The sequence below is a fragment of the Taudactylus pleione genome, unplaced genomic scaffold, assembly GCF_031769625.1.
Source record: "Taudactylus pleione unplaced genomic scaffold, aTauple2 ptg000157l, whole genome shotgun sequence".
Taxonomy (NCBI): Eukaryota; Metazoa; Chordata; class Amphibia; order Anura; family Myobatrachidae; genus Taudactylus; species Taudactylus pleione.
This window is the reverse complement of record NW_028284559.1, coordinates 1,427,780-1,444,033: the sequence shown is the minus strand read 5'-3', so window position 1 is coordinate 1,444,033 and position 16,254 is coordinate 1,427,780. Positions and strand designations below refer to the sequence as shown.

General features: G+C 41.7%; 1 protein-coding gene across 9 annotated transcripts in view; it reads right to left on the bottom strand.

Moving 5' to 3' along the window:
• KCNMA1 (potassium calcium-activated channel subfamily M alpha 1) overlaps positions 1–16,254 on the bottom strand; it is a 636,705-nt gene that overhangs the window by 131,910 nt on the left and 488,541 nt on the right. The window contains exon 19 of one of the 9 annotated variants that reach the window (XM_088474943.1): positions 11,142–11,435. The exons of 7 other annotated variants lie outside the window; for them this stretch is intronic. In XM_088474943.1, coding sequence (XP_088331069.1) covers positions 11,142–11,435 — 294 coding nt within the window. The remainder of the gene's footprint in view (positions 1–11,141; positions 11,436–16,254) is intronic. One more of the 9 variants, XM_088474946.1, reaches the window with a different exon arrangement.

Sequence of the window (16,254 nt, the reverse complement as noted above, 5' to 3'; positions counted from 1 at the left end):
GGGGCATGACTACTGGGGGCACAGCTACAGGGGTATTACTACTGAGGGCATTTATGTAGGGGGCATTACTATTGGGGACTCTACTACTGGGGCATTGCATAGGGGGCACTGCATAAGGGGCAACACTCCTGGGGGCACTAGTACTGGGTGCACTGCATAAAGGGCACCACTACTGTGGGCTCTGCATACGGGGCACTGCCACAGTGGGCACTGACACTACTAGGGTCCCCATTGTGCATACCCCCAGTTCATCATATTTAATAGGGGCCCCCACATGTTTGTTGCCCAGGGGCCCCCACAGACCTTAATCCGGCCCTGACCTCACACCAAACACTGCATTCAGGAAAACCAGCAGAAAGCCAGTAATCACCGGTCCTCACACCAAACACTGCATTCAGGAAAACCAGCAGAAAGCCAGTATTCACCTCACACCATACATAAAAACCACAAGAAAGCCAGTATTTACCCTCCACCATACACTGCATTCAGGAAAACCACCAGAATGCCAGTATTTACCTCATAACATACTGGAAAACTATCAGAATACCAGGATTTACCTCACACCAAACACTGCATTCAGGACAACGATCAGAATGCCAGGATTTACCTCATACCATAGACTGCATTCAGGAAAACTATAAGAACACGAATATTTACCTCACACCATACTGGAAAAACCACCAGAACGCCAGTATTCACCGGTCCTCACACCAAACACTGCATTCAGGAAAACCACCAGAAAGCCAGTATTCACCTCACACCATACAGGAAAACTAGCAGAATGCCACGACTTACCTCACACCATACACTACATTCAGGAAAACCAGCAGGCTACCAGTATTCACCTCACACCATACATGAAAACCACCAGAAAGCCAGTATTTACCCTCCACCATACACTGCATTCATGAAAACCACCAGAATGCCAGTATTTACCTCACACCATACAGGAAAACCACCAGAAAGCCAGTATTCACCTCACACCAAACACTGCATTCAGGAAAACCAGCAGAATGCCAGTATTTACCTCACACCATACAGGAAAACTAGCAGAATGCCAGGATTTACCTCACACCATACACTGCATTCAGGAAAACTAGCAGAATGCCAGTATTTAACCTCCACCATACACTGCATTCCGGAGAACCATCAGAACGCCAGTATTTACCTCACAACATACATGAATACTAGCAGAATGCCAGGATTTACCTCACATCATACACTGCATTCAGAAAAAGCACCAGGAAAACCACCAGAATGCCAGTCTTTACCTCACACCATACAGGAAAACCACCAGAAAGCCAGTATTCACCTCACACCAAACACTGCATTCAGGAAAACCAGCAGAATGCCAGTATTTACCTCACAACATACAAGAAAACTAGCAGAATGCCAGGATTTACCTCACACCATACACTGCATTCAGGAAAACCAGCAGAATGCCAATATTCACCTCACACCAAACACTGCATTCAGGAAAACCAGCAGAATGCCAGTATTTACCTCACACCATACAAGAAAACTAGCAGAATGCCAGGATTTATCTCACACCATACACTGCATTCAGGAAAACTAGCAGAATGCCAGTATTTAACCTCCACCATACACTGCATTCAGGAAAACTAGCAGAATGCCAGTATTTAACCTCCACCATACACTGCATTCAGGAAAACCACCAGAACGCCAGAATTTACCTCACAACATACAGGAAAACTAGCAGAATGCCAGGATTTACCTCACACCATACACTGCATTCAGGAAAACCAACAGAATGCCAGTATTTACCTCACACCATACAGGAAAACCACCAAAAAGCCAGTATTCACCTCACACCAAACACTGCATTCAGGAAAACCAGCAGAATGCCAGTATTTACCTCACAACATAAAGGAAAACTAGCAGAATGGCAGGATTTACCTAACAACATGCAATGCATTCAGGAAAACCTGCAGAATGCCAGTATTCACCTCACATCATACATAAAAACCACCAGAAAGCCAGTATTTACCCTCCACCATACAGGAAAACCACCAGAAAGACAGTATTCACCTCACACCAAACACTGCATTCAGGAAAACCACCAAAAATCCAGTATTCACCTCACACCAAACACTGCATTCAGGAAAACCAGCAGAAAGCCAGTATTCACCTCACACCATACATAAACACCACAAGAAAGCCAGTATTTACCCTCCACCATACACTGCATTCAGGAAAACCACCAGAATGCCAGTATTTACCTCATAACATAATGGAAAACTATCAGAATACCAGGATTTACCTCACACCAAACACTGCATTCAGGACAACGATCAGAATGCCAGGATTTACCTCATACCAACCACTGCATTCAGGAAAACTATAAGAACACCAATATTTACCTCACACCATACTGGAAAAACCACCAGAACGCCAGTATTCACCGGTCCTCACACCAAACACTGCATTCAGGAAAACCACCAGAAAGCCAGTATTCACCCCACACCATACAGGAAAACCACCAGAGAGCCAGTATTTACTTCACAATATACAGGAAAACTAGCAGAATGTCAGGATTTACCTCACACCATACACTGCATTCAGGAAAACCAGCAGAATACCAGTATTCACCTCACACCATACATGAAAACCACCAGAAAGCCAGTATTTATCCTTCACCATACACTGCATTCATGGAAACCAGCAGAAAGCCAGTATTTGCCTCACAACATACTGGAAAACTAGCAGAATGCCAGGATTTACCTCACATCATACACTGCAGTCAGAAAAAGCACCAGGAAAACCACCAGAATGCCAGTCTTTACAGGAAACCCATCAGAAAGCCAGTATTCACCTCACACCAAACACTGCATTCAGGAAAACCAGCAGAATGCCAGTATTTACCTCACAACACACAAGAAAACTAGCAGAATGCCAGGATTTACCTCACACCATACACTGCATTCAGGAAAACCACCAGAATGCCAGTATTTACCTCACACCATACAGGAAAACCACCAGAAAGCCAGTATTCACCTCACACCAAACACTGCATTCAGGAAAACCAGCAGAATGCCAGTATTTACCTCACAACACACAAGAAAACTAGCAGAATGCCAGGATTTACCTCACACCATACACTGCATTCAGGAAAACCAACAGAATGCCAGTATTTACCTCACACCATACAGGAAAACCACCAAAAAGCCAGTATTCACCTCACACCAAACACTGCATTCAGGAAAACCAGCAGAATGCCAGTATTTACCTCACAACATAAAGGAAAACTAGCAGAATGGCAGGATTTACTTAACAACATAGACTGCATTCAGGAAAACCAGCAGAATGCCAGTATTCACCTCACATCATACATAAAAACCACCAGAAAGCCAGTATTTACCCTCCACCATACAGGAAAACCACCAGAAAGACAGTATTCACCTCACACCAAACACTGCATTCAGGAAAACCACCAAAAATCCAGTATTCACCTCACACCAAACACTGCATTCAGGAAAACCAGAAGAAAGCCAGTATTCACCTCACACGATACATAAACACCACAAGAAAGCCAGTATTTACCCTCCACCATACAATGCATTCAGGAAAACCACCAGAATGCCAGTATTTACCTCATAACATAATGGAAAACTATCAGAATACCAGGATTTACCTCACACCAAACACTGCATTCAGGACAACGATCAGAATGCCAGGATTTACCTCATACCATACACTGCATTCAGGAAAACTATAAGAACACCAATATTTACCTCACACCATACATGAAAACCACCAGAAAGCCAGTATTTACCCTCCACCATACACTGCATTCAGGAAAACCACCAGAATGCAAGTATTTACCTCACACCATACAGGAAAACCACCAGAAAGCCAGTATTCACCTCACACCAAACACTGCATTCAGGAAAACCAGCAGAATGCCAGTATTTACCTCACACCATACATAAAAACCACCAGAAAGCCAGTATTTACCCTCCACCATACAGGAAAACCACCAGAAAGACAGTATTCACCTCACACCAAACACTGCATTCAGGAAAACCACCAAAAATCCAGTATTCACCTCACACCAAACACTGCATTCAGGAAAACCAGCAGCAAGCCAGTATTCACCTCACACCATACATAAACACCACAAGAAAGCCAGTATTCACCTCACACCATACAGGAAAACCACCAGAGAGCCAGTATTTACCTCACAACATACAGGAAAACTAGCAGAATGTCAGGATTTACCTCACACCATACACTGCATTCAGGAAAACCAGCAGAATACCAGTATTCACCTCACACCATACATGAAGACCACCAGAAAGCCAGTATTTATCCTCCACCATACACTGCATTCATGAAAACCAGCAGAAAGCCAGTATTTGCCTCACAACATACTGGAAAACTAGCAGAATGCCAGGATTTACCTCACATCATACACTGCAGTCAGAAAAAGCACCAGGAAAACCACCAGAATGCCAGTCTTTACCTCACACCATACAGGAAACCCATCAGAAAGCCAGTATTCACCTCACACCAAACACTGCATTCAGGGAAACCACCAGAATGCCAGTATTTACCTCACAACATACAAGAAAACTAGCAGAATGTCAGGATTTACCTCACACCATACACTGCATTCAGGAAAACCAGCAGAATGACAGTATTCACCTCACACCATACATGAAAACCACCAGAAAGCCAGTATTTACCCTCCACCATACACTACATTCAGGAAAACCACCAGAATGCAAGTATTTACCTCACACCATACAGGAAAACCACCAGAAAGCCAGTATTCACCTCACACCAAACACTGCATTCAGGAAAACCAGCAGAATGCCAGTATTTACCTCACACCATACAGGAAAACTAGCAGAATGCCAGGATTTACCTCACACCATACACTGCATTCAGGAAAACCACCAGAATGCCAGTATTTACCTCACACCATACAGGAAAACCACCAAAAAGCCAGTATTCACCTCACACCAAACACTGCATTCAGGAAAACCAGCAGAATGCCAGTATTCACCTCACACCATACATAAAAACCACCAGAAAGCCAGTATTTACCCTCCACCATACACTACATTCAGGAAAACCACCAGAATGCAAGTATTTACCTCACACCATACAGGAAAACCACCAGAAAGCCAGTATTCACCTCACACCAAACACTGCATTCAGGAAAACCAGCAGAATGCCAGTATTTACCTCACACCATACAGGAAAACTAGCAGAATGCCAGGATTTACCTCACACCATACACTGCATTCAGGAAAACCACCAGAATGCCAGTATTTACCTCACACCATACAGGAAAACCACCAAAAAGCCAGTATTCACCTCACACCAAACACTGCATTCAGGGAAACCACCAGAATGCCAGTATTTACCTCACAACATACAAGAAAACTAGCAGAATGTCAGGATTTACCTCACACCATACACTGCATTCAGGAAAACCAGCAGAATGACAGTATTCACCTCACACCATACATGAAAACCACCAGAAAGCCAGTATTTACCCTCCACCATACACTACATTCAGGAAAACCACCAGAATGCAAGTATTTACCTCACACCATACAGGAAAACCACCAGAAAGCCAGTATTCACCTCACACCAAACACTGCATTCAGGAAAACCAGCAGAATGCCAGTATTTACCTCACACCATACAGGAAAACTAGCAGAATGCCAGGATTTACCTCACACCATACACTGCATTCAGGAAAACCACCAGAATGCCAGTATTTACCTCACACCATACAGGAAAACCACCAAAAAGCCAGTATTCACCTCACACCAAACACTGCATTCAGGAAAACCAGCAGAATGCCAGTATTCACCTCACACCATACATAAAAACCACCAGAAAGCCAGTATTTACCCTCCACCATACAGGAAAACCGCCAGAAATTCACCTCACACCAAACACTGCATTCAGGAAAACCACCAGAATGCCAGTATTTACCTCATAACATAATGGAAAACTATCAGAATACCAGGATTTACCTCACACCAAACACTGCATTCAGGACAACGATCAGAATGCCAGGATTTACCTCATACCAACCACTGCATTCAGGAAAACTATAAGAACACCAATATTTACCTCACACCATACTGGAAAAACCACCAGAACGCCAGTATTCACCGGTCCTCACACCAAACACTGCATTCAGGAAAACCACCAGAAAGCCAGTATTCACCCCACACCATACAGGAAAACCACCAGAGAGCCAGTATTTACTTCACAATATACAGGAAAACTAGCAGAATGTCAGGATTTACCTCACACCATACACTGCATTCAGGAAAACCAGCAGAATACCAGTATTCACCTCACACCATACATGAAAACCACCAGAAAGCCAGTATTTATCCTTCACCATACACTGCATTCATGGAAACCAGCAGAAAGCCAGTATTTGCCTCACAACATACTGGAAAACTAGCAGAATGCCAGGATTTACCTCACATCATACACTGCAGTCAGAAAAAGCACCAGGAAAACCACCAGAATGCCAGTCTTTACAGGAAACCCATCAGAAAGCCAGTATTCACCTCACACCAAACACTGCATTCAGGAAAACCAGCAGAATGCCAGTATTTACCTCACAACACACAAGAAAACTAGCAGAATGCCAGGATTTACCTCACACCATACACTGCATTCAGGAAAACCACCAGAATGCCAGTATTTACCTCACACCATACAGGAAAACCACCAGAAAGCCAGTATTCACCTCACACCAAACACTGCATTCAGGAAAACCAGCAGAATGCCAGTATTTACCTCACAACACACAAGAAAACTAGCAGAATGCCAGGATTTACCTCACACCATACACTGCATTCAGGAAAACCAACAGAATGCCAGTATTTACCTCACACCATACAGGAAAACCACCAAAAAGCCAGTATTCACCTCACACCAAACACTGCATTCAGGAAAACCAGCAGAATGCCAGTATTTACCTCACAACATAAAGGAAAACTAGCAGAATGGCAGGATTTACTTAACAACATAGACTGCATTCAGGAAAACCAGCAGAATGCCAGTATTCACCTCACATCATACATAAAAACCACCAGAAAGCCAGTATTTACCCTCCACCATACAGGAAAACCACCAGAAAGACAGTATTCACCTCACACCAAACACTGCATTCAGGAAAACCACCAAAAATCCAGTATTCACCTCACACCAAACACTGCATTCAGGAAAACCAGAAGAAAGCCAGTATTCACCTCACACGATACATAAACACCACAAGAAAGCCAGTATTTACCCTCCACCATACAATGCATTCAGGAAAACCACCAGAATGCCAGTATTTACCTCATAACATAATGGAAAACTATCAGAATACCAGGATTTACCTCACACCAAACACTGCATTCAGGACAACGATCAGAATGCCAGGATTTACCTCATACCATACACTGCATTCAGGAAAACTATAAGAACACCAATATTTACCTCACACCATACATGAAAACCACCAGAAAGCCAGTATTTACCCTCCACCATACACTGCATTCAGGAAAACCACCAGAATGCAAGTATTTACCTCACACCATACAGGAAAACCACCAGAAAGCCAGTATTCACCTCACACCAAACACTGCATTCAGGAAAACCAGCAGAATGCCAGTATTTACCTCACACCATACATAAAAACCACCAGAAAGCCAGTATTTACCCTCCACCATACAGGAAAACCACCAGAAAGACAGTATTCACCTCACACCAAACACTGCATTCAGGAAAACCACCAAAAATCCAGTATTCACCTCACACCAAACACTGCATTCAGGAAAACCAGCAGCAAGCCAGTATTCACCTCACACCATACATAAACACCACAAGAAAGCCAGTATTCACCTCACACCATACAGGAAAACCACCAGAGAGCCAGTATTTACCTCACAACATACAGGAAAACTAGCAGAATGTCAGGATTTACCTCACACCATACACTGCATTCAGGAAAACCAGCAGAATACCAGTATTCACCTCACACCATACATGAAGACCACCAGAAAGCCAGTATTTATCCTCCACCATACACTGCATTCATGAAAACCAGCAGAAAGCCAGTATTTGCCTCACAACATACTGGAAAACTAGCAGAATGCCAGGATTTACCTCACATCATACACTGCAGTCAGAAAAAGCACCAGGAAAACCACCAGAATGCCAGTCTTTACCTCACACCATACAGGAAACCCATCAGAAAGCCAGTATTCACCTCACACCAAACACTGCATTCAGGAAAACCAGCAGAATGACAGTATTCACCTCACACCATACATGAAAACCACCAGAAAGCCAGTATTTACCCTCCACCATACACTACATTCAGGAAAACCACCAGAATGCAAGTATTTACCTCACACCATACAGGAAAACCACCAGAAAGCCAGTATTCACCTCACACCAAACACTGCATTCAGGAAAACCAGCAGAATGCCAGTATTTACCTCACACCATACAGGAAAACTAGCAGAATGCCAGGATTTACCTCACACCATACACTGCATTCAGGAAAACCACCAGAATGCCAGTATTTACCTCACACCATACAGGAAAACCACCAAAAAGCCAGTATTCACCTCACACCAAACACTGCATTCAGGAAAACCAGCAGAATGCCAGTATTCACCTCACACCATACATAAAAACCACCAGAAAGCCAGTATTTACCCTCCACCATACAGGAAAACCGCCAGAAATTCACCTCACACCAAACACTGCATTCAGGAAAACCACCAGAAATCCAGTATTCACCTCACACCAAACACTGCATTCAGGAAAACCAGCAGAAAGCCAGTATTCACCTCACACCATACATAAAAACCACAAGAAAACCAGTATTTACCCTCCACCATACACTGCATTCAGGAAAACCACCAGAATGCCAGTATTTACCTCACAACATACAGGAAAACTAGCAGAATGCCAGGATTTGCCTCACACCATACACTGCATTCAGAAAAAGCACCAGGAAAACCACCAGAAAGCCAGTATTTACTTCACACCATTCACTGCATTCAGAAAAAGCACCAGGAAAACCACCAGAATGCCAGTATTTACCTCACACCATACAGGAAAACCACCAGAAAGCCAGTATTTACTTCACACCATACACTGCATTCAGAAAAGCCACCAGAACGCCAGTATTTACCTAACAACATACAGGAAAACTAGCAGAATGCCAGGATATACCTCACATCATACACTGCATTCAGAAAAAGCATCAGAAAGCCAGTATTTACCTCACACAATAAAATGCATTCAGGAAAACGACCAGAATGCAAGGATTTACCTCACAACACACACTGCATTCAGGAAAACCACCAGAACGGCAGAATTCACATTAAACAGACATCACAAACCATACTTTATTAGTGTTCACTCTACGTCCGGTGCCAGACAGGGCACCGGACCTAGACAAAGGATACTTGCGCGCAACCGAAAAAGGGACATGGCCACTTGCGCGCAACCGAAAAAGGGGCATGGCCATGAGAAAAGGGGGCATGTTTTTAAGACAAGCCCCCTTTTCATCACTCTTGAGGGAGTGCCCCAGAACTTACGGACATGCCGGGCTGCCCTCCTCTGTGTATAGAAGCTGGGCGCATGCGCCCGAGCCAGCATCTATTCATCGGCGGTGATCGCTACACAGCAATTTTCCTCACCCGCGGGACACTGCGGCCCGCGGGTGAGAACGCCATCCTGTTTTCTGTTGTGGTAAATACATTTATTTATATTACAAATAAATACAACTTATACAACCATACTTGTCTTCAATACTGTACTTCAAGCATTAATACACACATTAAATAAACAGGCATGTCTATACCTTTCTCATTTAGACTAAAATCTTATATAGTATGTATATATGTGAAGTATGTATGTCAAAAAGTGTATTTCTATTTTCATGTGCGCTGATAAAAACTGAATTTTCATTTTTCAAAGCTGCAGAATGTGCTGTTTCTTTCTAAATGAATGATGATAACATTAATCATGTTCAACATTAAACAATCAGAGGTGCTAGTAAAAGACTGAGTTAAGATGGTTAGTTTCAACAGCTGAAAAATGACACACGCTGTAAGTACGGTCATAATCACATTATCTGCAACCTTTACACTCCTGTAGGAATGATGCCATCTCTGGTGTGGCACGTGTAAAAAGAAATATCAACATGTGAAAGTTCTAAAATTTTGTGTCATTGTTCTATGATTCTAGAATTTCTCCAATGAAAGTGGATTTATGCAAAATATGCCACCTTTTAACAGGTTTATGAAGACCATGATTATGGTACCGTCACACATTATGATTATGATTTCAATCCAAATCAATTGGCAATCAAATCGTCTTCCAATGTCAGCACACAGTACACATTTGTTCACAACGTGATTGGAAATTAATAGGATCGCTCCTAAAAGATCATAAGTTTGTCACACACACAAAAATTGATTGTACGGATCATATTGACAATAATGAAGGTCTGGAATTGTGCAATTACTGAGCAAGCTACAATATAACTCTATTAACAGAAAAAATAGCCACCTAATCCTATTGGAATTCTGGGCAATCGGTTTTACTTTTACTCAATTGGATTGTGCAGTTCCCACACATGCAAAGATATCTTTGTAAATCAATCAGTATCGTAAAAAAATTAATAAATCGTAAAATCAGATTTCTAAGTGTGTGGGTACTTTTAGGCTGAGTAGTACAGTACACCATAAAGGACAAACTATAGAGAGAAAACATACTGTAGGGGTGGGGGATATTCATGGAAAAGTGGGAAAGGGAAAAATATGGTGTTTCCCATAGCAGCCAATCTGATTGTGCAATTTTTCTGGAGCAAAAGATAAAGGCAAACCTTTTAATTGCTTGCTATAGGCAATATCATCTTTTTTTCATTGCACCTCGTTATTATGTATTAGGATTACCTAAGAAACTTTAGCAAACTTATAGTGTAAGTTGTGAAAAGTACATGTGTTGTAGTGAATGCCAATTTACACCTAAGGTATCCTTTTCTATGCCACAGAAAAAGGATATCATTTCAACAGGAGTACTGTAATTCAAGCAAATCCCATTTATCATTACAGAAATCTGGATCTACCTACATAGCTCTCGGTTGGACACATGTTGCTTAGGGTGGTAATGGTATTTCCCTGGCAGACTCAGTGCCCGCTGCAACCTGAGGTTGGCAGAGTTCCCTTTAGCAGAGGAGCCCAGTAACTGCAGGTGCAGCAGGGAAGGGTCACAGGGTAAAAACAGGCTACCTTTGCGATTATTAACAAGAGGAATTGGTTCATGTGACTCCAGGCTGAGTTTAGAGCCGAGCACAGAGTTTGAAGTGGCATTTCGGGGAAGAAAGAACAGTCTCTGGACACTTAATCTAGCTTCTTTCTTTGTGGCTAAAAAGGGAGAAACAAAAAGGTGAACAATTAGCAGCTTGATAGGGAAACAGGGAGGGACATATGGAACTTGCAAATGCTTCCTCTGGAATCGATAGCAAAAGCTGACAAACTATGCAGTACTTGCTTATAGAGGGTGACAAGAGAACATCATCACAGGACAAGATATTTGACAGTAATAACCCTATACTATAAATACTGGCTACAAAGATGACTCTCAGTCTAAAGCTCATAAAATGAATCTCATAAAAAAAAACACAATGAGATTTAGAGGAATGTCTATCAATGGGCAATTTTGCTCAGAAAAGAAAAATCACCCAATATTGTCATGAATAATAATTTCCCAAACTCTCCAATGTATAAAACATGTACGCCCATTTATTTGAGAAGGCAATGTATTTTAATGGGAGCAGAAAACTATATTGCCAATAGAAATGAATGAAAATCAGCTAATCACAAGCAATACTTACATGCTGGCCACTTGTGAGTAAGCTGGGTACACACTATACGATTTATCATACAACATATCATTCACTACTAATTACTAATTTTATTTTACAAATGTTACATGACTACCAACCAATAAAGGCATATTTAATTCATTACGTAAAATAAAACCAATCTGGTTACGACCTTAGGGAATTTATTTCTCTTATATGTTTCTCTCTCTAATCCCTCACAAATATTCTAATATGAATAAATAAGAGATTATTTTTGGTCAATTTCACAAATGTATAGAGTCACACTCAAGTGAGGAAATGTATGATTTCTGTGATGTATAGCTATGTTTTGGAGAGGTTTTTAAAAGTGGAGATATACATGTTAATTTGCTTTTAGCAGTTAGGTGAACTGTAATTCGCCAAACCCCCTAAAAAAAACTCAAAGTGATTTTATATGATCAATTTCATAAGATTAAGTCCCTAAAGAGAGAAAATAAATCCAATATTCTTTACTTCAAATGAGCAATTTCTGCCCAGAATTGTCTATAATCCATTGCAATGAGGGATTAATTACTCATCCCAATATACTCTATGGAATCACAATACACAGTGATTAAAAATCACATCTGTAGCAAAGCACTTAGGAAACAATGAGTCACAAAACTAGTCTGGCATGATCAGCAGACAACACCACCCTACGCTACAGAAACCAATCTCCATTAGAAGAATGATCTCTTGAGATTGCACGACTAGCAGTCTGTCCTTCCAATGACAATGTTACTCAATTTAGCTGTCATTTAATTGAATCCTTTGGATAATTTAAGAGAAAGACATACTTCCATATGAAACTTTTTTGTTGGTTTTAGGAAATGTATCCCGGTTACCTCTGACAGATTTTCATTACAGGAATAAATAAAGTACCACTTGCAAGTTTCCCTTGAGTGAGTATCCTGAAAATTTCTATTGTTAGAAAAATGTGACCTTGTCTAGAGTACTGGAATGGACCATCCTTGCACTGAACAAGATTCTTTTGTTTATGATTCTATTCCTATCCAACCTGCAATGCAATGATTTGACCCTCATTCTCGATGTTAGGCTGAGAATTGTTAGATGGACATTCCTTCGAAGCTTAGCCGTTTGTTGCCTTGGAGAGCTTGGTGGACTGACTAGGTCTTGGATATCATACATCTGGGTGTCTAGACTGGAGTGGCAAAATACTTTGGCTGGTGGTGGACAAATAACAGTAAAGTAATAATTAATGACACAATGTAATTACTGCCATAAAATCTAATAATTATAATAAAACAGTTGATGATTAAGTACATAAATGAGTAACAAATGTAATAATACATAAAACCTTAATAGGAAAAATATATACAAGAATAAAAGTGTGTAACAGTATAAATAAAGGAAAAAGGGCGATAGCATAAAGTGCAAATGTGAATTCTAAGATCAAATAAGCGAATATAATGTAAAATGTGTTAGTGGAATAAACTATTAATAAGAGTTTTAGACAGCAAATATTTATTCTGGGGTTTGGTTAATAAATAAAAGTGCATTACAGAAAATGTTTTAAAGGGTTACTTACTGAAAGAACCAAGGAAGCTAGCAGCTGATGGTGAAACACAATTGGAATAGTATTTACACAGCAGATACTATTACTTTATGATTTTATTACTAAATGTTAACTATTTATAAACTTATTGTCTCATTTATTTTTATATATTCATTTTCATATTTTGGACGGGGCTTCACATTATATCCATCTTTCCATTAACAAATTCACTATGCAGTTAAAAAGCCCTCAAATAATTATAACTAATTCACAAATTCAAGTATAGTCTTATCTGTCTGTTCTCCATCTACTTTTTTTTACCTTAATATATCTCATTAATCTGCCAAACAACTATTACCTAAAAGACTCACAGGGTATCTCACCAACCCATTTGAATTCAATCTATTCACTTATTTCATACTAGCTGGGATACATGGCGTTGCCCGGGTTGAAGACTGTATCCTGAAGTACACCTGCAGCCTTTATTTGATTACATTGTCCTCGCTTATAACCTCATTCCACAATGCATGTAAGCAGTCATAACTACCGTGGGTGCAAGGAGTGCAGTTGATATGGTGCCTGAGCTGCCTCTGTAGCCCGCTGCTCCCCCTGCACCTAGTCATGCACACAAGGTGGGTCATTCCAGTCAGGGCCATCAGCGATGTTGATTTGGTGCCGGACCACCAGCTGATTATAGCTGGCACACTGGCAGGCAGTCATGGAGAGACAGCGCTGCCAGCCGCAGACCAGGGGTGGTGGCTCCTGATTGGCTGCCGGTCCGAGAGCTCCTCTTGGCTTGAGATCAGCACCAGATTCAAATTGCGCCGGGACTGGTAGTCCATGTCTGTTGCTGCCCGCCGGTGCGCCAGCTGTATTTAGCTGGCGGCATGGCCACAAATCTGCATGTGCTGGCTACTGATGGCATACAGGATGAGGCGAGAGGCTGCTGGAGGGACATGGAGAGGTCAGTTGCTAGGGGGCATAATGTGTAAGGGGCACTACTATTGTGTGGAATAATGTGTTATATGGGGCACTATTACTGCATGGCATAATATGTATAAGGGGTACTAAAGGTGTCACCGAATATGATGACACCAGGTGCGCAATCCACAACCCAGCTGAAAAGTGGGGTGGCCTAACATGTAGGGGCGTGGCATATCGGAAAATCTCAATTGCATTACTCTAGGGTTGTGCCCAGCATCCCCAAAGATTATAGTCTGGCAAATAGACTAGTACCTGCTGCACTGCCTGCTGTGTGCAGGATACTGTCACACTGCAGCACCCGGCTCCTGTCACTGAGAAAGCATTTTGTTGTCCACCCCTCCATGAATGACACCGGTGTGCGGCCTGCACCCCCATAGTGACGCCATTGAGGAGTACGACTGTGGCATAACCTGAATGGGCTGTGTGGCATAACCTGAATGGGGTCTGTATGGCATTTCATGAATGGGTTCTGTGTGGAGGTAAATGTATGTGTTTTTTTCATCTCTGGGGGGGGCCTTTTAAGAATACAAAGTTCTAGTTATGCCCTTGCATGCAAACACAGAGGCTCTGGATTTAATATGAACTTGCATGAGTCATCAAGTTTGCTCAGACTGCGGTTAAAAGGATACTTTTGAATCTTTCTCAGACTGCCAATTTCCACTGAAGCCAGCCCCAGAACCTGTGCAATTTAAGAGTGTCTCCATTTTTAAGGATTGTGTGACAGTGTGTGGCCCGACGAAGTTCAAACCTATGCAAAAACCTAATCCTGGTCAAACTACACCACCAGGCCAAATTTGGTGGAGCTAGGTCCAAAACACTGGCTGTGTATAAAGGACAAAAAGACTGACAGACATGCTTTCTCCATACAGATAAAAAGGTATCCACGCTATTCAGAGGGAGGCCTCATTTTAGGTAGTGAGATTGTTGATGCCACAGATCAATGTGATCCCTTTCTAGATCACTATGAACTAATAGAAATAAATGGATAGGTCTTATAGGGCGCAAACAAAATTAGTCTGTGGGAAAATGGATGGAAAATGGAAACATCTATTTTCCCACACACTAATTTTATCTATCCATTTATTTCTATTAGACACGCTTGCTCGCTTAGTATATAGATTTTTCAATATTATTTTTGCTCAGTGCATCACCTTTGAACTGTATACTTTAGTACTTTCATACATTTCCCCTTTTCCTATTTTTTTCACAGATTTTTTAGTTTTATATTTGTATTTCTTGTATTATATGTATTTTTTATTTCCTTAATTACTTTTATTATTAATTTGAATACTTATTTTTCACGAACTGTTCAATTAAATACTATTATATAATAATCAAATCATCTTGTATTCACCCTATACCATGGAAGCCCAAAGTATGTTGTCCCAATACCAAGTGACTCTATCCAACTCTCCACGGCAACAGAAGGCTAAGTACAACTTTTTTCAGTCTATGCAGGTGGAGGACACCATGTTTTTATCTACTGTAAGTGCATAATTTAAGCTTTAATTGACATTCCCTCTCTTATTCTATATTCCTGTCACAATTTGCAGTACAGTATCTATTCTCATTTTCTGTAACTGTTAAAATGCAGATTTTGGGTTCTATGGGCCTGATTCAGACCCACTCGCAAGCGGCTGTCCACTCGCAAGTGGGTCGATGTTGTGCACTGCGCCAGACGCGACGAGCGAAGGACTTTCCTTCGCTCGTTGTGTCTGATCAAAGGGGGCGTGCTGTCGATGTTGATTGACAGCACGCCCCCTTTGGTGGGCGTGCCGGGGGCGTGCCTCCCTGACGGGGGCGTTCCCAAGGGAACGCCTACCGTCAGAAGCTGGCCCAC